Source organism: Pongo abelii, chromosome 4 (assembly GCF_028885655.2).
Source record: "Pongo abelii isolate AG06213 chromosome 4, NHGRI_mPonAbe1-v2.0_pri, whole genome shotgun sequence".
NCBI lineage: Eukaryota > Metazoa > Chordata > Mammalia > Primates > Hominidae > Pongo > Pongo abelii.
The window spans coordinates 131,358,364-131,382,367 of NC_071989.2; the positions used below are offsets into that span (position 1 = coordinate 131,358,364).

The following is a 24,004-nucleotide window of genomic DNA, read 5'->3' on the forward strand; positions in this document are numbered from 1 at the left end:
TGTTTATACTCTGCTAGAATGTTTGTCTTCTTGAGCATATTTGTCAATCCCAAGAAATGTTACTTGTTTTTAATATCCTCAAGCTACCCTGAGACTCAGACATAAGTTAGAACCCAAATGTTTCAGCTGGGGGTATTTTGTGTATTAAAAAATAACATTGGAATATAACCTGTATCTTGATGGCAGTTGGTCAACTTTTCTGGCAGAGTATTTTGATATAGCATGAAGTGGTTCACAAATTAAGAAGACCCCTGTTGGGTGGACTAATTAAAGTTGATTGACTTTGTCTAGCCTGCTGTGGACCTAACACACAGATAGTCTTCTAGATATTGGGAGAGCCTCAGTTTTTCACTCTTAATAGTAGCATAATGCTATTAAGTTTTTCAACTCTTTATGGAGACAAATGAAACAATAAGTTGAAGGCGGCTTTAGAGGACTTCTTGGAGAAAGGCCTTAGCCACAGTTTTATTATCAAGCATTACAAATATTAGAAGTGTGCTTTTTGTCTATGGATGTAGTGGCTGGAGTTGGTACCTATGCTGATGTTGTTGATGGGATGACACGTATGGAGAAGCATGTTGGAAGTTGACTATCTCTGGTACAGGCTGCTAGGGAATGAAAACTAAACACTCTTACTTCTCACCATTTGCATCATTGAGTAAAGCAGAAAAAAAAAAATCAGTTAAGCAACTCCCTGGAGTGACTTATTTCTATTTCCATGGGCATATTGCCTTTGCTTATTGTCATTTGCTTTTAGCTATTTTTGCAAAGGTGCTGAAAGGCTGTCTCTGAAGTCAGACAGTAACATTCAAAATTATAGACATTATCTATGTATTTTCCTATCCAATCTCTTACTTTAATGTCCAAAAACACAAGAGTGTGGGAAAGAGAGAAACCTCTATAACTCAATCATGCTACAGCAATTTTCATGGCCCCCAAAGTTACTTCAGTGAAATATTTCAATTCAATTGAGTCATGAGTTTGAATGTTAAATTCTCCCAGCTTTCATTAGTCTTTTAAAAATCTCTGGGTTTAGAGGCCTTGCAGTCAGGCAGCCTTGACTGTGAATCTTTTCTCTGCCACTTTCTAGCTTCTTGTTCTTGGTGGAGATAATAGTGCTTGGGAATTGCTTTATCTGCAGAATGGGAATCATGATACTTAGATAATATGTTGGTTGTTGGTTCTAGACAGGTGTCTGACACATGGTATGCACTGTAATTGTGTTTATTGTCTTTCATGTAATTCCCAAAATGTCTTGAAGTTTTTATTTTCACAATCAATAAGCTTGAGAGGGTGTGTGAAGCGTGTGTGTTTCAGAGGGGTTGACATATGGATAAGTGTGAGAATACTCCCATCCAGGCCCTGGGGTCAAAAGCAGAGTCTGGAAGAATTTTAACAATAGTTTGTGTTGCTGGCAGAGGAGGGACAGAAGAGGGCCTTTGTGCGAGGGAGGCCCAGCGGCATGGACACTTCTCTACTTTCTGAAATAAGTTGTTGCTTTTCACCTCAGAGGTCTGGGGACATTTCTGAGAAGCTTGCAGCCCTCATTCTTCCAGCTCTCTTGGGAGGAATGGAGGAGTAGCTGCTGACTGAGGCGAAGGTTTGGCTGGGTAGAGCCCCCTCGAGTGAGACAGGAGGCTTACATAGTCAGCTCTCCTTTGCTGTGAAGCAAATGGCAAATCGAGGGCTCCCTTACCATGTTGGGTTGCGATTAGGTGTTCCTGACACAAACGTTTTGTACAGACTCACAAGTTTCTTGGGCATTTCGGCCGTTTCAGCGCAGATAGGGCACATCCAGGGTGATCCACCAGGCCTGGCTGCGGCGAAGGCTGGCGGCAGGTACCCGGGTGCCCCGAGGGCCACCCGCCGCCCCGCGCTTTCACCGTGGCCAGCTTTCACCGTGTCTGCCAGGCGGGACTCGCCAGGTGTCAGGCTCAGTGCCATAAGCCTGACACTTGCGCGGGGTCGCCGTGGCTCCTCAGGGAAGCTGGGCCAAGGAGGCTGGGTCGCGCGGCGGGCGCCGAGGCCACCTTCTCGGGGCAGGCCCTCCGCGCTGAGGCGCAGACACGGCGGCTCCTCCAGGCCCATTAATAACCCGGAGGGCGCTGCGATCCGACAGCGCAGTCGCCACAGGCTCTATTTCCCGTGGCCGCCTGCCCCCTTCCAGCCCAGTTCGAGTGGAGGGATACTGGGCGCCCACTACTGCCCGGCCCGGAGGGTGGGGGTCCCTCTCGCGCAGGCTGCTTTGGAGAGTGTCGGAGAGAGACAGCTTTATCTACAGCTTCACCCATTGTATAGCACAACAGAATCGCATTTAGCCTGGAGAACAGCCGTCTGGGCAGGAGTTGGTCCCTTCTCTAACAATTACGCTGATCGTTAAATTTGCTATTCGTTTATTTCCGGCGTCTAGGGAGAGCGTGCACACCAAATTCTCCAGAACAGCACCCCCGTCCCCCACTCCGCCCTACCTGTCCCCGCCCTGCTTCAGTGCCTGGAGGGAGAACTGACTGGTCGCTTGAGGGACCCCAGTTCGGGCGCGCCCTTGGAGTCCTGGGGCTGCGGCTCCTGCTCTACTGGGCTGCAGGCTTGCTCTGCCCTGTCGCGTGGCGTTTGGGAGGCAGTCGAGGAAGCCTCCGAGTCTCTGGGTCGAAGGAAGTGCGAATGGCACCCGCGATAGACTGGTCGTCTCTCCCACCCCGCCCCGTCTGGTGATTTTAAATCGTCTCCTGTGTAATTGTAAAAAGAGGAAAGCTAAATACCCAGACGACCAGTATAGAATCTCTTCGAGATAGCAGATTGGGCAAGAGACGGGCTTATTTTTCCGCAATACAAGGATAAACACATCCTGAAACTCCAGATAGAAACCTCAGGAATGGGCGAGAGGGTCAGAAGGAACGAGAGACAGTAGGGAAGAGAGAGAGAAAGAGAGACAGAGGGAGAGATGCAGAGAGACTGAAACGGGAAGAAGAAGCCTGGAACTGTCGGTTCCGTGGAGAGCGGACATGCTATCTGCACCCAGATCCGAAGGCTTTTTGGGGAGCCTAGAGTCCTGGCCCGGTACCAGGCAGATCTGGGTGCGGCGAATTCCAAGGGAGCGGCGCGGGTTCTCTTCTCCTCCTCCTCTGAGTTGCTTCGGTGCCCCCAAGGCATCACCTTCCTCAAAGGTGGCTTACCCAGGCGGGCGGTGATGCTGTTGTCTCGGGAGTTTACTCAAAGATGGGCCGCTCGGAGCGGCCGGATTAACTCGCTCCCTTCCCTTCCTCCTCCTTGTCTCCCGCAGGTTGCGACATGTGCGCGGACAACCGCAACGGCGAGTGCCCTATGCATGGGCCACTGCACTCGCTGCGCCGGCTTGTGGGCACCAGCAGCGCTGCGGCCGCCGCGCCCCCGCCGGAGCTGCCGGAGTGGCTGCGGGACCTGCCTCGCGAGGTGTGCCTCTGCACCAGTACTGTGCCCGGCCTGGCCTACGGCATCTGCGCGGCGCAGAGGATCCAGCAAGGCACCTGGATTGGACCTTTCCAAGGCGTGCTTTTGTCCCCAGAGAAGGTGCAGGCAGGCGCCGTGAGGAACACGCAGCACCTCTGGGAGGTAAGTGGCCGGCTGCACAGCGCCTCCTCACCGAGCAGGAGCCTTGGCCAGCAGGGAGCCTTGGCTGGCAGGGAACCTGGCCTTTGGCGGTGGCAACTGCGAAGAGAGCCTCCCTTGGCCCCCAGAGGGTAGCGGAGAATAGATTTCTCTGGTCCTGTAGATGCCTGGTGTCTGAAGCACCTGCAGTAAGGAGACTGACAGAGCTGGGACTGACACAATAGCAACCCAGCCAGGGAAACAGCCTACAGGTGTCTGAAGACAGAATCACCTTAACCTGCCTCCATTCCAGCTGGAATGGATTCGACCGTTGGTCTCTCTGAATTTTGAGAAAAAGAGAAAACAGCTGAGGAGATGGAGCAGAGGAGGGTGGGCATTAGAATGTTTGAGCTGGGTGACCTTTATGTCCCATTCCAAGCACTTCCAGTGTGTTTTTGTGTAGTGAGCAGAAAGGAACAGAAGCATAGAGGGGAGGAAGGAGAGGCTGGCCCCTTTTCTCAGATAAAAACAATTTTGTTAATGTTGAACGTGAGAGATCACATGTTTCACAACTTTCAAAGGGCCCAAAGTAAGCAAATTATATTGGGAATCAAAGGGCCCAAAATAAGCAAATTATATTGGGAATCAGAAATCGCAAATTCTGCTGCTTCTCTGACGAACGGAAATTATGTAATCTTCATCAAGATGGAAAATCAAAACCTGGGAACACTGTGAGCACTTTGGTGTAACCCAATTGAGGATAATACTTTAATGGCACAATCTTACCTGAAGCAATTATTTAAAAATAACCTATTTGAAAAATGTCAGCCTGAGGTTTCTCCCAAAATGTCATGGTGGATTATTGAGGTTCACTTCTGAAGAGATAGATGCTTATCATTAGGTCATCCCCCTACCAATCTTAGCCACCTCCATCCACGGAAAGTTGCTTATGTAATACAAGATGCCAGAAGTCATACCCTTAAACAATATGTAAATCTGACTAACTGGGCAAGTGGTATAATAAAGTGGGAAAAGCTAGAAAATAAAGTTTCTTAAATGCCAGGGGTCAAGTTGACATGAACCCCTGGGCTCCATTAATGCATCATTTCTGCAAGAGATTGCCTCTCGTACTTGGCTTGCTGGCCTGTCAAAATGATCTTTTTCACGTGAGCTGCCTTATATTCACTAAATAAAGCTCATGGGACTCATTAATCCAGTCAAATTTTTGATGAGTGCCCACTCTGGCCAGCACTATATTAGGCCGTGGAGATACAATGTGAAAAACAGACCTCGTATCCAGAACCCTCCCGTGACTGTTGGGGATGGGGTCCTGAGGCCTATGTCTGCAAAGCCTCTTTTAATGGAGGAGGAGCTGAGTGTCTGAGTCTACAGCCCAGCAGCCCAAAATGAGGACGTGGAAGCCAATGAACTACCTACCCTATAGTTATCTGCTGGAGTGCCCCGACTCAAAGCATTTGGTTTGGAAACATTTTGGTTTTTGTTTCTGACTAATTAATTGTAACCTCCAATGTGGTTTAAAGTTTATAAAACACTTTTAGGTACTTCTCATGTTCCAGTGGTGTTATTAGGAACTCTAATATCATATAGATAAAGGTCTGCCAATATTTTTCTAAGAAAATCGTACAGCAATTGTTCAATAGTACAAATTTACTCTACCTGAAAATGTTAAAACTGAACACTATTATATTGCCCTTTGATGCCTATCTATTTTTAGAGTGCCAGGGGACAAAGACATAAACATGAAAAAAAAATCTCATAGTTCATTGTGTGATTTTTCCCCCCCAGAAGGCTTCGAATGATTGGGATGTTGGCAGGAGGCCACTACACATATAGACTATAACAATGCATATTAACACTGACAACTATGAAACCTTGCTTTTCTACTTTTACTTGTACTTGATGAAGTTAAAATTTTGTTGTAGTAAAGAGACTGGGGAATTTAGTCAGTGTTTTTCTTTTTCTTGATACTTCAGTAGATATAAAGTGAATTTTATCTATTGTTCAGGGCATGTGAGTTGAGTGTGCTGGGATGGTTCTTAGACTTGGTTCTCTGTTAGAAAAAAGACTTGCTGGGTGTATGCTTGGATGATCTACAGGATCCAATTCCTAAATTCAGGACATAATCTATTTTTTTAATTATCTGTAACAACAGTTAGAATAAAGTACATTTGGGAATTGAAGGGATTTTAGAACTTCAGCCATACAAAATGTGTCAGTCTCCTGGGAGATCACGTGAAATGCGACTAACTGGGGCCAGGTAACTCAGTGCCAATATCCATTTGTAAAATAAAATACTTACTTTATAAAATAGGTTTCAGATTTTTATTAGCATAATGATTTTTAAGATATAGAGTATGAGTTTGAAATTTTTAAGCATTATGATTTATTTTTATGAAACATGACTGTTTGAATTGTTACATTTATAATACAATATTCCAAATGTTAGATTGTTCCTTAAATTTTAGTTCTTTCTTTCAAAGCTAAATTTTCTTCTGAAATTTAAAAAATCATCATATTATTCATATTAGAATCAGTAAGTAGAATACATTGTAGGTCTATCGGAAACGTTTGGCAATAATTGTTTAATGACTCATGTAATAATTATCCATTGCAAAAACTTATTCTTTTAGATGTCTTCCAGAATAGCAAGCCAACAAAGTGTATTAAAAAAATTAAAAGCAGTTGAATCATGGTTATTTTATTTTAAAAGGCAACTGTAATAATTTCTCTTCCTCACATTTTTTCAAGTCATTTGCTGATGAAGAAATATCTTTTTATTTCAAGTTCAATACTGAGGTCCTGATGGATCTTACCAGGGTTACTTATCTTTATTTCAGTACAATAAATGGATTGCTAATCTTTTCCCGTCACTGTTTCCAAGTAGATGATGGATTTTTGTTTCAGTTTACAGTTCATTGTTTTTAATATGGTTGTACTTTATTATACACATGAAGGCTTATTACAGAAACAATCAGATTCACCTTAGTTACTCCTTTTATTTAATCATTAAAAGCTCTATTTTCTTTGTAGAAAAATGACTTTTTGTTATTTAATATACATCAGCGATGGAGAGCTTGTTTGGTTTGTAAGCATGCAATCATTTTTTTAGTTAATGTTTTCTTTGTGTATAATCATAGTTCTTCAAAATACAGCAATTTAAAGGAAGTTAAATATCATTTCATTATATTCAATACATTTTGACTCTTCTGGGTATTTATGGGAAATTCCAAGAGAGTTTTTTTTCTTTTTTTGCAATAAGCCAAGGTAATTTTTTATTTTTTATAGTTTAAGAAGATTACAAGCTAAAAGCCAAATAATTAGTCATTTATTTTTGCCAGTTTCTTTTAGAATCAGAATTTTAATGTGTTTTTTAAACAATAATAAATTCAGATACTTTAAAACAAAACATTACAGGGTGCATCAGACAATGACTTGCCTTGGTTATATATATTTATTCCAAGACTTGGATGCATGATACATTTCTAGCTATTTGGACATAATATGAAATAAAATCTTTCTCAATGTTTTCCAACGAAAACAATCTTTCTCAGCAATTAGGTCTTATTGATGAGAATGAGATAATTTTATCCTAATGTGTTTTCCAATAAAGAAGTGAAAAGGTACATTTGATTCCAACATTTATGAAAACATTATCTCAATTATTAATGTGCCCCCTTTCCCTTGAGATAAATTAATCTAGTTGCACATGGTTTCCTCTTTCTGCTTAACATCAGAATTTAATATGACTGGACCTGAGGAATGTACCCAGTGTATACTTAAAATTCTACTGGAATAAAATACGGAAGTTTAAAATAAGGTTACAGTTTAAGAGAGGCTAGAATTACTCAGGCCTTTCAACTCAGTGTCTGACTTGACAAGAAATTTTGGCAAGAATGACAAAATAAATTGCACTTATTTTCACCCTAGAAAAATTATCCTGCTAATTGAAATAATGTAGTGACTTGTTAGTAATACAGTTAAGATACTAGAAAGGGCTTTAATTTTACAGAACCTGTCTTCTCTTTGCCTGAGTAAATTTGAGTGTCTCGTTTTCATTTGCACTGTGTGGAAACCTTCATTATTTTTCTTCAGAAAATCAAGGGGGATGACATAATGTGAGCCTTTTTGTGATTTGGTTTTGTGCCATAATATTTTAGATTTAATAAGAGTTTTGCTGTTAAGCAAATGGTCTATTTTTCATCATTACTGCTTAGCTTAAGTCAAAATATATTAATGAAAACCAATATTAAAAATATATTACACATTGCTAAATGTTTGTATTTCAAAGCCAATCATAGGTAATTGGTTCTAGAAGAAAATGAATTGATTTCATATTTTAAATATGTTATGTATGTTTCTATAAATGACTCAATTTCACATATACAGTACTGTACCCACTTATATGTATTTAGATGTTGAAAAAATTATTTTAAATTAATCATTTTCAATTAAATTAGAATCATTTAAAAGTTGTCCCAGTGATAGTACTGTAATTATATATTCCATATTCTGCTTTATAGACTTTGGCTCATTTTGGCGTGATTCACCAAGACACTAGGGGATAGAATTATGTGGCTGTCGCAGTTATATTGAAGTAAAAATCATGTTTTTCAGCAATTTATCATTTAATATAGTAGTCTGCCTGTCAGTTTGGTTTTGATTATGTCAAATTTGTGAAGTTCAAATAATTTGTCCTTAAAAATAAGCCATAGTAATGCTACTATTATGTTTTAAATTATGCAGAGTAACAGCTGCTGTATCTCTCTGGCTTTGCCTCATTTGATTTGAAGATGTCTTTTATAGTGGTGCCCATTTGATAGAGTGTGAGCATTTTGTAGTTTTACATAAACTGTAAAACCATCTGCCACCTCTTGGAATGGTTTCCAGCATTGTGTTAAAAGTCAAAACTTAGTACTTTAAGTTGCTTTGAAAATGTCCATTTAAAGTTCTGGTCCTTTTGGTTTATGTATCATGCTGCACAGTGCCACCCTTGGTTTTCTAAGTCCGAGAATAATTCTGCTTTAAAAAAAATTATAACAGCCATTTGGACATTCTCACATCAGTGAGGTTTAATCCCAACATGCATGTGACACTACAGTGCTTTAGCTGCAAATATTTTATAAAGACTGATGAGTTCTGTATCCACAGGATTATTTTTCTCGTTAGTTCAGTTTATCTATTTTTACAAATTGCTTCTTTTATCAATAGCATTTTGTCAATATGAAGAAAATAATTCACAAATATTTACTGGTCCATAAATGCATATTTTCTTATACCATGTAATTTTTTTTCTTTTCCCACACTGACTTAAAAGTAAGGTATAAAAAGAGAAATCAGTATCTCAGAGGTTAGTGGGTAAATGAAACCTGCCCTCCCCAGTCACTGCCTGGCAGCAAGTGATCTGATGGAAGTGTCATACCATAACACTGGTCCCAAGAAGCCTGCAGGGGAATCTTCTTATTTCACTGTGTAAATTAAAGCAGTTTTAATTTGAGAATATCTATTGTGTTACCCAGAAATCACTTACAGTTGTAGTATAATATGGATTAAAAATTGTTGTGATTGAATATGAAAAACTACACATTACTCAGCTGGGGAATATGCCTGCAATATCAAAGTCCTCTTGTCTCAGGAGATGGATTTAATACACTGGTAGTATGGGAAAAACCATTTGCTATTCTAAAGAACCCTATGTGTAGAACAACTATGAGCCTGCCTCCTTCGTTCTTTTTCTTTCATTCTTTTTTAGGATCGTATATACCCCAAGATTTCATCAGTTCAGACATTCCTTGTATATTTACACAAGAAATACAGACTTCGGTATAAGTACTTAGCATAAAAGCCAGAGAAACCAGAACAGAATATACTTTTCCTTGTAAGCATTTGCCACCTCACTCAGATAAGTTACAGAATTCCATTATCCAAATTGTTACACATGTGTGACAGAGGTTGACCTTTCGTCATGTCAATCCTTTTTGTGTAGGCCCCAGGCTCCAGCCTAATGGCTCAAACCCTGATTTACTCACTGTAATAAGGGCAGGAGGTCGAGCAATTGTCAGGCTGCCTGTTCGTACTCTTCTTGGAGCCTGGTTGAAGGCTGTTAACACAAAGCTTTTCAAAGTGAATTTACAACCAGCACCACTGACAGAGGCCAATCAGTGCACCATAAATGTCAGGTTAGTGAGATTGAGCAGTAAGTAAAGTACTGACAGCACACTATTGGCTGGAATCAATTGGCCAAGGTTTAACTGAGAAGAGCAATCTATGTGTGGCGGGCTTAGGGAAAGAGCATAGTGTGCAGCCTGGGTTTCCAGGTAGACTCCATATATTTACTGGTTAGTGGCAGCATAAGCGTTGGGACATCACACATTTGCTTCAGTGCATCCAGCATCATCCATGTTGATGTGATGCACAATCTGGGAGTTCAGTGTGGCCGGGCCTCCTGACTCTGAGGCTTGGTGGTAAAAAATGGCACAGCATTAGACAAAAAGGAGAGAGAGAGGAAAACTATTACAGTACGAGGCTGTCAGAACTGGAGGACACATCCAGTGCATTACAGTTCAATGACAGGTAATTTGTTCAAATTCCAAAACTGTAACAGGGATTTCCGCAAAGATACAGACACAATGCTTGCTCTTTCGCTCTTCCAAAGGCTCAGCAGTGTGAAACTTTCATGGAAGTCACTAATGAGTGATTATGGGTTGAGGGTCTGAATATCCATGAGATGTGGTTTCCACACCAGACGGAATGTTTTTATCATTTTGTGTAATGACAGCCTGGACAACAATTCATTTAGCTTTGAAGGCATCAGCATTAAAATAGAGGAATCTATTAAAATGCTGTATGCAAGGATTTATAAATTAGGCAATTTCCTTGATTATTGCAATCATTTACAAAATTGATCGTTCCAGTGTGGTATAGACAGATTTCAGCAATGATCATTGACAACAAGCACATTCCTTGATATCTATAGCTGCTGGTCACTAAACCAGGTTACTCTTCCCCCCACCCTGCTGTTCTTGGTCTCAAGGTCAGGTGGACTTTTCAAGGAATCTTACAATTATGAAATTTCATTTGTCTTCAGAGGAGACCCACCTAGGCTGTGAGAGCAGGTGCAGATTGTTTTAAAGGTTACATCATTGTTTTTGGACTTGAATCGTACTTTTGGGGGAGGGTTTTGATCATACTTATATGCTTCAAATCAGTAGCACAGATTTTGATATGATACCAATTTAAAAGGAAATAATTTTTGCAAATTGCAGCTGTAAATATTTGTTGGATTGCAGATCTAAAATTCAATAATGTATTTTATTTGTTGATACTTAGAGTTCTAATTATCCAACAGATATATTGTGGAATCACTGGATTTTAGGTCAATTAATTCTAGAAGGCCTAATACATTGTTACAAGTGTGAAATGCTCAAAATGCTGCAGGTTTTCCTATACAAGAACATACACACATCAAGTTCACTTGGTGCTTTATCATTAACCACAAACCACAGAGTTGCTTTTATTCCTGAAATATCAGAAATGGGCATGCCACATGTATCTGCAGGGCTCTTTCCAATGAAAGCTAGCCATGTGGTTTATGCTTAGTACAAAATAACTGACTTTGAGACATTTGTTTTTAATCATCCTTTTGTTTTCAGTCATCCTTTTCTCCCTTTAAAACTTTAACACAAACTGGGACTTGTAAAATAACACTTTAAAAAATTGTTTAACACAGTGTTGGGAATACAAACAATTTTTGTTCTGATTTTTGTCCTGTTTGTGAATACATAGTAATTTAATCTCAAGGTAGTTCTTTGTTTAAAAGGGGAAATGTTATATTTCAGGAAGTCCAGTGGTTTGGTGGCACCTTGCCTTTATTTGCTAATGTTGCCTAAGTCAGAAGTTCATTTTCATTTTTAGTTAGTTGTAAAATTGACTACTTAGAAATTTAGTAAAAACGTAATATTTTCAGTCAGTGTCTTGATATTATCTCCTCATTTTTAATTAATTTTTTTCACAGCATTTCTGGTTTCTGTTAAGACTTAAAAGCTGCGTGGTTAGCTCTGACTTGGGTGAACTGTGGTGAGGCACTCAGTATAACACATGCTTTTCCCAGTGCCCCTGTACATTTATTTAATAAACCAAAATCTACAGCATGCAATTGTGAAATAATGATGTGGGATTTAGCCCATTTTATTAAAATGAACAGTGTTTTTCACTCTCTGTGGTCATTTTAAATTAAAGCTGCCTCAGATAATGAAGTGTCTTCTATAGAAACATCCAGTATAATCTAATTCAGTAGAAACGTCTTAAGTGCTTTTTAATTGGAATCAAATTAAATGTAATCAAGTCATGTTTTCAGTGTCTTGTAAAGCACCAAGAGCTAAATATTGTTAGCACACCTGGGAATATTAATGTTTATCACAAAAGAACAGCATTAAATTACGAGATATCCATGTATACTTCAAAATGGTAGATAGCTCCTAAACAAATTCAAGGTTAGAATACAATGCTTTTGGAACCTGTTGTGTTTATCCCAAACTAATATTAAAATTTATTTATGATATTAAAATACAGAAATAGTTTCTGGGGGTGAGAGTCCTGAAAAATATTGGGCTACTAAGGAAAGCACTTAATTTCAATTTATTGCAATTAACTGCAGAGTAAAATTTCACCCAGATAATCCACAAAGTGGAAAATCTCAAAATTAAGCTTAAAAAGTGGAAATTAATTTTTATCTTACAAATAATGTGCTCATTAGAAATTCAAACTATATAAGGGTATAAAGCAGTGGTAACCATTGTTGATGGTTTTCATAATGGGTTTTTGAGACATGATTATGTAATATAATATAGATTTATTTCATTGAGTCACAGTTTTGGTAAAAGATATTTGCACTATCTCTTTGATACTGCAAAACACCTTGGAAATTGCAACCAATGGCACTGTTTTCACAGGGTTCCAGTAAATGTTTAAATTTGGCTCACCCATGAAAAGATTTTCATTTTGTCTAGTCTTACCCTCTCCACTCTGTATTCTCCTGGTGGAAAATTTTATTAACAGCCTGCAGAACCTTCTGATAGTATAAAAACACTTCTACCAATATCTTCATATATTTTATAGCACGTGTCTTTAATAAAAACAAAGCGTTTCTGGGGTCTATGAGGAGATTATAATGGTCCTCAGAAAAGGAAGGAGAAAATTTCTGTTTCCTTTTTATACATGAAAGTGTTAACAAAAAAAGGATCAAGTATCTTTGAAATGCTTTTTAAAGTAGGGAGACATTAATTTATCTAGTTGTGGTGAGACATTAGTGAAACAACTTAATTTCTTTATACCTCTTTTTTCCCCACATGTGAAGGAGAGTAATATTGATGGCTATGTAAATTACAGAGAAAATATTGATGACTTTTGTGTAGTAATTGAGATTTTCCCCCACTTTTCAGTTCGATTTTAATGGTAAATTTTGTCTGTAGTGGACTCTGCACATAGATATAAAGAGTATCATTATTTATTGATAAAACAAAAGATTGTATTAATGGTAGACCATGATGCATCGTTTGGATTTAATTACTTACTAAAAAATCAAGTTTAAGTAATATTTCAATGTAAATGTACTTAGCAATGCTTACAAATAAAAAACAATTATGTACTAAAGGGATATCACGCAACATGGATGTTAAAAAAAACCCCATTGGATGGCTCTCATTTTTAAAACTGTATTTTTAATGGAGGGCAACAAGGATGACTACAAATGTTGCCACATTTTTATTTCCTAAATGTACATGATTTCAGTAAGCAAAATGCTAGCTGAAAATCCTCACAACAAAGAACCGACTTGCAAGATGAAAATGTGAGAATTACTTAGTAACATCCAGAAAAATCATAAGGAAGCCCTAACATGTGACGGCTTTTTGACCACGGACCTCAAATCAGGAGCAATTCATTAGGTAGGTTTGACACTGGATATTGAATTCTGAATAGAAGATCATCTCAGTGTCCAGCGTATTGTGACCTGTCCATAAATATTAAATGACAACAAATCAACATAGTGACATATTTGGCACTGTCTGTAAAAATGTGTGTGCAGTTATATGTGTACCTGTGAATACAGACATAACAGTATATCATGCAAATTCTGAATATATGCCACTGTTGACCCTGTGAAAAGCAAGAATTCCAAGTGACACTCTGCAGTTAGAAATTTTAGATGAAAAAATAAACATAATTGCCAAAACATGTCATAAAGAACAAAAATTTTGACTAAAATTAATATTTTTCCTAATATATATTTATTTCATATTAATAATTTCCTTTTTTTTTTTTTGAGATGGAGTCTTGCTGGAGTGCAGTGGCACAATCCCGGCTCACTGCAACGTCTGCCTCCCAGGTTCAAGTGATTCTCCTTCCTCAGCCTCCCGAGTAGCTGGGATTACAGGCATCTGCCACCACGCCTGGTTAATTTTTGTATATTTAGTAGAGATGGGGTTTCACCATGTGGGCTAGGCGGGTTTCAAACTCCTGACCTCTAGTGATCCACCAGCCTCCCAAAGTGTGGGATTACAGGAGTGAGCCACCGCACCCGGCCTACTATTTTTTTTTTTTTTTGAGACGGAGTTTCACTCTTGTTGCTCAGGCTGGAGTGTAATGGCACAGTCTTGGCTCATCGCAACCTCCGCCTCCCGGGTTCAAGCTATTCTCCTGCCTCAGCTCCTGAGTAGCTGGGATTACAGGCATGCGGCACTAGGCCCAGCTTATTCTGTATTTTTAGTAGAGACGGGGTTTCTCCATGTTGGTCAGGCTGGTCTCGAACTCCCGACCTCGGTGATCTGCCCGCCTCGGCTTCCCAAAGTGCTGGGATTACAGGCGTGAGCCACCACATCCAGCAGTTTTTACTTTTATGGCAACCTAAGCAGGAGTGATAGTCAAACTATGTCACGACCAATCCAGGTTAGTCCCTGAGCCTCACATAATCTAGATTCCCACAATAATATCTGTGCCCCCTGATCTGCATATCAGCTCTGAATCTAGGATAGCTGGCTGAACTTCAGCAAAGCTATTCAACAAATTAACAGTAATAATAATAATATATATTATGTGTAGGGTTTCAGATATGCCATATGAAAACGTTCTGGAGATTGGTTGCATAACAATGTGAATAGACTTAACAGTACTTAACTGTACATTTAAAAATGGTTACAATGGTAAGTTTTGTGTTAGGTATATTTATTTTGCCATAATTAAAAAAAATCTATGTTTTCAATGACTTTCCTGCAGCTCAGTAGGTCTCAGCCTCTAGCAGGGAGTCAAGCATAGTGCAGTCTGGGGACCTGCCCCTAAATGATTCGGACTCAGTGGTCCTGGATTGGGGGTCAGGGGAATCTACTTTGTTAACAAATGTCCCAGGCAGTCCTGAAACTATCCTTAAGAAACAAAACGCGGCCGGGCGCGGTGGCTCACGCCTGTAATCCCAGCACTTTGGGAGACTGAGGCGGGCAGATCACGAGGTCAGGAGATCGAGACCATCCTGGCTAATACGGTGAAACCCTGTCTCTACTAAAAATACAAAAAATTATCCTGGTGTGGTGGCGGGCGCCTGTAGTCCCAGCTACTCGGGAGGCTGAGGCAGGAGAATGGTGTGACCCCGGGAGGCGGAGCTTGCAGTGAGCCAAGATTGCGCCACTGCACTCCAGCCGGGGTGATAGAGCAAGACTCCCTCTCAAAAAAAACAAAAAAGCAAAATGCCAGTCTCGTCCTTTCTCTTCCTTGCCCCTTGTGGTTGTTTGCCCCCCTTCCTTCCTCTTCCCTTGTCTTTGTTACTCTTGAGCTCATCTGGCCTCGCTTCTGCTTCAGGTCCACAGTTGGTTTAGTTCTGTTAACAATCCTGTGTTAATTCCTTGCCTTCACCCCTGCTACATCTTGGCTAATCTCCTGTGGACATTTCCAGTCTCTTCCTTTATCACCTCTCCCACCTCCCCAGATATAGATAGATGATAGATGTACATATTAAAGAACTACTAACAGACAGCAAAATGAACTCCCATGACTTCCATCTTTCTGTATTTCAGAACTCCGCCTGGCTAAGCATAAGGAGGCAGCCAAAACGGCAGAAAACACTGCGTGTAAACTGCTGTGTGTAATTAGCTCCTAAGTAATCAAGGTGTACTTCCAGAGGAGGTGGCCCACTGGAAGGTGTTTGGCAGTGTACAAAGGGCCTGGGTTCCAGCTCTCACTGGGTGTGAGCTATGTGACCACCTGCAGCACACCTTAAGTCCCTAAGCTCTTAGCAGTGCTGCATCCAGCGACACTGTCCTTTCCACTTCTCCTGCCAGCCCCCTCAGTGCAGTCCTATATCATATGGAGAACCCATATGTTCCTTGCATGACATTTGTGATTTGCAGTCTGTAAATTTTCCATATGCCAACTTTATCTGCTAATTTGCTGATCTTTTTCCCTCCTCGGCTTCCCATTGCTGCTGTTGATGGAAGTCATCCGAGCATGCAGCCTGTTTTCTGTTCTTTCTCACACCCGGAGAGCTCACCTGTTCTTCTTGTTTCAATTGCTCCCCAGAAGCGATGCTCTCAGATTCAGTATCCCGTACTGATCTCTCTTAAATCTTATATCCTTAGTTGTGAACATCTCCATTTGAAAGTCCTGACATTGTTTCAAACTGAGTTCACTAACTGCTGGCACTCACATCTCCCCTAATCTTTATCCTTATCTTTAATTTATGGTGCTCTCTTAGTCCTTTTTAACCTATGAACCCAACATTTTAGAATTACTCTAATGGCTTTTTTTTTTTTTTTTTTTTTTTTTTTTTTTTTTTTTTTTGCTATGCTGCATTCTTCTTTTATTTCATGTGTGCAAATTTAAATTTATGAAGTCAATCATTAGTGCCACAACTATAGCCTGACAATTTAAAATTTGGTTCACTTTTATAGTAAACAACATCTCAATCTAATGTTTAGACATTTAGCTGATTGTTAAACATTAGCTAAAATAGATCCTTTCCTGAAACAGTGTTGCCAGGTTTTAAAATATTAATAGACATTATGTTGTACACTTTTGAATTAACATAAAAATTGAAGGATGTTAATGCAGAAAGTTCTCATATCCCTTCCCCACTAGTTTTTTTCTTTTAATCACATCTTCCATTGGTGGTACATTTGTTACAATGACTGAACCGATACTGATGCATTACTATGAAGTAAAGTCCAGCGTTTACATTATGGTCTATGGATTTTGACAAACTCATAATGTCATTTATCACTATGTAAAAGCTTTTTTAAAATGTTTATATTCCTAGCAGCTAAGAATGCCTAGCATACATACAGCATTTAAAAATTCTCTTTATCTGATTGCAATAACGAGAGCTAACATACTTAAGCTGAGACTATCGGCCAGGCACTCTGCTAAGAGCTTTACAGGGGTTACTTTAATTTATTCTCACAATGACACAATAAGGTAAAGACTACTATACTCACTTTTCAGATGAAGAGCCTTTTTAGATGTAGGCATTGAGAGCCTTTTTAGATGAAGGCAGGTAAGTAACTTGCCCAAGGCCGTATGTAGTAAAGGCAGGATTTCCGCGTAGGTGTTGTGGACTGTAGAGTTCTTGCTCTTCACTGGTCTGCTCTTTGCTTTCTGCCCCTTCTCACTATCTGGCCTGTACTCCCATTAAATTACGGGGCCTCAGCCTCTGCCACAGGCCTCTTTATTCAGCTGACCCTGGCCTCTGGACCTGGAGGTGAGCTTTCTTTTCTAGGTGGGAACTTCACTGGTTTTTCAGACAGAGTAGTTATAGCTTCACAGAGACCCCATGGCTCAGGCCCTTGACATGGTTAGCCTATCTTGTGTTCCAGGGCCATGGGCTTCATATTTATTATCCTAGAAAGTTTAAACTCAGCATTCAGAGAAACACATTTATGGAGAACCTACCATGCATGAAGCATTGTACAGGTCACAAGGATGGAAAAGACCAACTCTGGCTTTCAAAGACAGTAAAGTAGTAGAGGATCATGAGTAACTCCAGTTGGGAGCAGTGTGCAAAAAGTGCTTTTGAGGTGCACAGAGGAGGCAGAGGTGACTTCCCGCCAGAAAGATTAGGGAAGGAGGGAGAGTTTGACCTGGAGAACATAGATGGCTAATTCACGGAGTCAAGGATCTGAAGGAAAGATGCCCCTGGGAGAGGGTCAGCCGCTCATTGGTGGGACTCCACTGTCTTTCCAATCCCAGGTCGGCTTCCTCTGTCAGCTCCTTCATGCAAACTAATAGAAGCACTTCTGTTTCCTTACCAATGTCTCACTAATTTTCACTGCTGTGATTTTGCCTGTGCTATTTATGTACCCAGAAGACTCTCTTCTTATTCTGATCAACCCGTCTCTTTTACTATTTTAGAGTCACATCTCCCAGGAATCCCTTCCAGGCTAATCCCAGGTCTTCATCACCCTTTCCACACTCACTTTCCTTCCAGCATCCCCCTGAGACTTGTTGAGGTTTTGCTTTCTCTCCCGATATTTCTTGTAGCCTCAGTCAGTTTCGTAAGCTTATTTGGGAAATAGTTATGCTAAAAAATTTATTTTTTTAAATGTAGAATTCAACATTGACTGGAGGTCCTTCATTTTTGTATGCTAAATTTGATCATTCAGGTTTAAGATTAAGGTGACAGTTGAGGACAGACACCTGATAGAAAAATGAATGACTCTTGTGACTGGGGAGGCCAGGGCGCTGAAAGCCTGGTGTTTTCAGAGGAGCATGGTGGGAAATAAGGTTATGGTAGTTGGGGTCAGATAAATTAGACTGTGGGAAAGACTTCATTTTATTCCAAGTGAAATAGATTTTGAGTGGCAGTAGTAGCATGAGCTGACTTATGTTTTCAAAGGGCCACTCTGGATGCTTGGTGGAGAACAGTCTGTAGTGGAACAGGGGTGGATATTGTTAGGAGGCACTCAGAGGACAGGACGTGGCTGGAGAAATAAATTAGGAGTTGTAAGTGCATAGCTGTTGTTTACATCCACAAGACTGCTTGAGGTCTGCTTGAGTGAGGGTATGCAGAGCTTTGACGAGAGGAGGTCTAAGACATCTGTAGTTCTATAAACCTGTGTGAATCAGATCTGCAAGTCAAATATGGGCTAATTACCATGTAGTAGGTGTAGTTGTGGATGCCTCATCTCATTCCCCTCCCCTGACAATAAAGGGAAGAGCTTTACTTTTGCCTTCATGGTTGCTGTGACTCAGTAGTGTAGTGACGTTGGAATGATGCTGCCACTCCTAAATGTGTTGGATCTGTGAACCGTGGGGCCTTTATATGTCCCAACTGAGGCCATACCAGAATCCTTCTCCAAGGAAAGGGATGCCTAATCTTACATACCTAAATGTTGTACCGAAAATCTCTTCTACCTCTTCTACTCATCGTGAGCCATGCTAGCCACACATGGGTGCAGATACACATGGGCACACGTTCACACACACACACTGTTCTCAAAATTTTTGCAGTATTTTTCCTCACTTTAATTATGTTTTATCATTAGAAGGGCTGAAAATATTTATAAAATGGAATTTTGAAAGTGTAGAAAAATATTTTAAAAAGAAAAAAACAAGAAAAAAAATTCATAGATGAAAGCATGCTGCTTGTCCTCATCATAAAACCATGGTAAGATTTCCCCATATTGAAAATCTTTGTGAACATAATTTCTATTGACTCCATACTCTTAATATGTTTGAATCCAATTGCTCAACATTTGTGTTGGTTCTTTCCTCCTCCCTCTTCTCTTCCCTTTCTCCCTTTCTTTCTTCTCTCCTCCTTTCCCTGATCCCGCTCTCCTCATTTTGAAAATATTACTAATCATTTGTTATCCTGAGCATATTGGATCATGCTTGCCAAAATACCTGCAGGAAAAGACACAGAGGAACTCCGTCTATACTAACAACAATAATGCTAGGAATAACAGTGATCATTTTTGTTGATCACTTTTTAATTTACAAGAGATTTCATCACAACTGGCTGGCTGTTTTGTTGCTGTGCCCTCTCAAATGCACGGAGTGCTCCGTGCTGCCTGGTGTGAGTGAGATAGGGAAGCTGTGGATCCCGGAGTCTGCTTTCTCAGTTCCTCCAAAGGTCGGGTGGAGCTGGCTCTTTTGACCCACATGCTCCAGGGGAGCTTTCCATCTGTCCAAATGTTAGCCTGGAACTAAACGCCTCCACACAGTGATGAAATCCCTAACAAATGTAGTGACAACACTGAACATAAGGCCTTAATTTTTTTCAAATTGCTTACATTTACAGTTAATTCAATTTGAATTATAAGTCACCTCCATGTGAATGACTCATGCACTCATTAGTAGGAGCTTTGCATTCTAAAATGTACAAAACAGAGAGGAGCTGGTTTGCAAACTCGGCATCACCAAGGTAATATTAAACTAGTTTCAGACTAAGAAAGTGGTTTCCTGTCATTGCACATCTTGTATTCCAGATACAGAGTTATCAAAGAAAACTGTCATATCTTTTAAGAACACCTTTGGATCACTGTATACAGTGGTTATTGGAGGGGATATGTATGGAAATCAAACTCAATTATGTAGCATAAGTGAAAAATATATTTTTTTTTCTGTTACAGGACATTTTGCTTTAGGCCAGTTGAAAACCTTTTCCAAGTCCAGACCTGTTGGGACCTAGAGGGACGGTCAGGCTAGGCTTTGTAAGTTGTGATGGAAGTGAAAAAATGACTTCAAAAGCAAGTAATTTTAACACTGTATAATGGACTGGGGAGAAATAGTAAGGAAATGCCCAGAAAACAACCATATAAATAGATAATTGCTGAAATATTTGGATAATTTCAAGAAAAAGTGCAGGCTAAATTTTTGGACAGTGAAATCAGCTTTCCATAATAACTCTGTCTCCCAGCCAGTAATTTCCTTGTTCTTCCTAATTTACTTCACTTCTCTGTAGCTGGAAAATTCCTGTGTTTTGTACCCTAATAAGCTGGCTCTGCAGCCACTAAGTTCTATTGTGGGATTTTGTCTTGCCTCCTGCTTTTATGTGCATAACTGGTCCCTGCCAGGGAGCTCTGGAGCCCCCAAATAGCTTTAAGCTTTCTGATGACTTTTCCCAGGGGTCCTCCAGGACTGCCCAGCAACCCAACAGTTCATTTAAATTTGGACCCAAGTCCCGAGTAACTCTAGGGTTATGTAATTTTAACAGTTTTAGAGCTTCTAGTAAGGGGTTGGGGGTGGGGCCTGGGGAAAAGACAATAAACATACCCATACCCAGGTTATCTCCGCTAGGGAGCTTATGGCTAAAGTAGTCACAACTCGGATTGGCCTGCCCTAGAAGGCAGTGGGTCATTTGAGGTACCTTTGGTTTTTGGCATTTTTTTTCCTCTGGCCAAGGCAGTGGCTTCTACTTCTGAAAACTCTGTTTAGTGGCCTGGCATGATGGAAATTTTCATAATCTTGACTGGATCACAGCAAGTTTGTGTCTGAAAAGTTTAAAAATGGGGACATATGAGAAAGGACTAGATAACCAGCAGGAAGGAAGATGGGTTTCTTTTTGGTGTCCCCATCACCTTTCCTGTTTGGTTAGAGTCACTGATGGATTTTCCTCAGATTCGTCCTGCTGGTGTAAGAACTCTAAAGCTAAAGTTGTATTTAATCTTGCTGAAGTTGCCAGAGCAAAGAACAACCATGGAGTGTGTCACATTGGGATGAATGTGAAGGCCTAAACAGCATTTGCTCATTTGCTTTGCATGTGCAGTGACTGTCATACCAAGAGCTGGACCAGAAATTGTAGATTATGTAAAGTGCTAATGGGCACAGTTCCAATTTTGGAGGAGCTTACAATGTGATAGGGGTGAGCCATTCATTCAATTATTCAACATATATTTGATAAGCTTCTCAATGTGCCAGGCACTTTAAAGAGTTGTCTGGGGATAGCATTGTCTTAGAAAGACACAGTCTATGACTAGATGGAGCTTACAGTCTATGACTAGATCGAGCTTACAGTCTATGAGGAAGACATTGGATACCTGAGGAAGATATTTAGGTGAACCTGGGCACCTGATTGTGAAAATCTAGAGGGATAACTGAGGAGATGAATGAAGAGCCAGTTGGGGAGGTGAGTCAACTCAAGCCTCCTCTGGATGTTAGTTTGCAATCAGGTTTTTCAGGATTAGTGTATGTGGAATAGTAATCATGAAGAGAGATGTAATTCAAGATGGGACAAAGGGCAAATGCAAAAGCCCAGAGGAGTAATAAGCAAGTTGTTTTGTTTAGAAGGTTGACTTGGAGTGTGGCTGTCTCTCAATAGGCTGATATTAAGAAATAAGGCTGATAAATTGGAGTTGCATCAGTGAACTTCTTGAAAACTAGGTAGAGAGTTGAGGTTTGAGATGCAAATAGGAAACTACAACATAATCTTTAGGAGGAAAACTTGAGGAGGGCAGGTTGCAGATAAAGAGAACATGGGTTTGACTCAACAAGTAAGGTAAAACTAGGTTTTGCAAGTTTCACCACCATCCAAGCTCTCCCCTTCATTTGGGCTGATAAAGATTACGATAAATCTAAGGACATCCCTGAACCCTTGTGAATTTCAATGACCAAAGCACAGACTGTCTTACACATGAGCTGTCAGTCAGGGTGCACAGCACTTTTAGGGCACTTGAGTGTTGTAATGTCTTACATTTGGTAGCATTCTAAGTAGAAGGACAAGAAGTAGAGAGCAAACAAGTATGGGTAGAATGGTGCTGGAATGGGGAAGAGGAGTCTAAGGCAGCAATTTTCTGCCCTAGAATTTTTTTTCTTTTCTTTCCTTTTCTGATGGTGATTGTGGTAACATCACGCACAGGCACAGGTATATGACCTTCTGTTGGAACAAAAGAGGACTGTCTTAGGTTTTGAGACAAATGAATGCATCTTGCTAGATTCGGGAGCTAAGTATCTTGGCTCTTATGCATCCTTCCACAAATGGCACTGAGTTGTGCTCAAAAATGGAGGAAACAAACACAAAAAACAAAGAAGACCCCACCTGTGTAGGGGCTTGGAGTTGAAAGATAGGGGTGATGGTGTTCATATGATAGTAGCAGAAAAAGTTGAATAATGCACCAGAGTGACTGATGTGTAGTAGATAGCATTAACTGTCACTATCTCCTACTCACAAATAAACAAACAAGAAAAAAACTAGCCTAAACCGACATCCAAACTAACAAGAAAACTAAGGAATGCAAATGTTTAAATGAGTAGAGATTAGAGTAGGGAAAAAACAAGATGAGAGATTTAAAAAAATGAGGAAACAAGAACAAAATGAGTGATAAGGGTTAGGACTTGAGAAGAGGACATGGGCAAAAGGATGACAGTTTCTGAGAAGGTGAGGAAAGAAGTGAAGGGAGAGAGAGGTCCTGAAAGCCGCTGGTGCTCAGGCGCCCATTGCAGGAAGGGCTTACAGTCCTGCCACCTTCAGGGCGGCTCTGCGGCTTCCTCAGCTGCAACATCTACACTCCTGCTACAGTGACCAGAAACTTCTGCCGGTGATGCCTGGCCCTGCCCCCTCTTGGAATTAGAGGAATGCATCTGTTTGTGGGCTGGAGATTAGAGCCCAGGGTTGGGGACTATGAGGAACGTTGTCTTTTTTTGGGTGGCCTCACAAGACATGCTTCAGACCCTAAGCTGATACATCTAAACTTCCTTCTCTGATAATCTATAATTTTCTGTTTTTAGAACTACATTGTCAGCGGTGTCAGAGAGACCCTTCTCAGATGATTCAGCCATTTAAAACCAGCGGTAATATCTTTTGTTTGGAAATTAAGCAACAGAAAGGAATTCAAACAGTCAAGCTAAGCAGAGACATTTTTTAAATGAAAATACACGCGTGGTTATACTACCAAGTTAAGTCAAGTCAGTTTTATTCCAGAGCTTTAAACAAGGTTAAAAAATTATATTTTAATTTATATTGCGTTTTTTAACTTAAAATTTTTTCATTCCATTAAAAAAATTTTAAGGTTTTTCCCTCGTCCTCTCTCCTAGAATGCTTAATATACATTAGGTATCTTACAAAGAGTTATTGGTTGATTTTGAATATTTTTTATTCTATTAAGGTTATTTATTTATCCTCAGTTAACTTCTTTCCAAAAAGATTTAAAGCGGGTCTTAGAAAGCTGAAGTTTAGAGATGGATAAATGTTTTGAGAAGATGAAAATGGAAAATTTTAAAGAGAAACAAATGTGCATAATTTAAAAATACTCTAGATGCTGTTTTGAAGCCGTCCTGTGTTATGTCCAAATAGTGTTGTTTTGATGCAGTTACCTGGTGTCATTATCCTCTAGGAATTCTGCTGTTTGTTTGTTGAGTGGAAATGGTGTGACCATGATGTGATGTTTGTCCTATCCTCTGGAGGCAGCGTCACACAGTGGACAGGGCGAGAGGTGTGGAGTTGAGC

The 24,004-nt window shown here is 40.2% G+C and overlaps 1 protein-coding gene across 1 annotated transcript in view; it reads left to right on the forward strand.

Moving 5' to 3' along the window:
• PRDM6 (PR/SET domain 6) overlaps positions 1-24,004 on the forward strand; it is a 105,447-nt gene that overhangs the window by 7,202 nt on the left and 74,241 nt on the right. Inside the window, exon 3 of the mRNA XM_024247295.3 lies at positions 3,281-3,588. Coding sequence (XP_024103063.2) covers positions 3,281-3,588 — 308 coding nt within the window. The remainder of the gene's footprint in view (positions 1-3,280; positions 3,589-24,004) is intronic.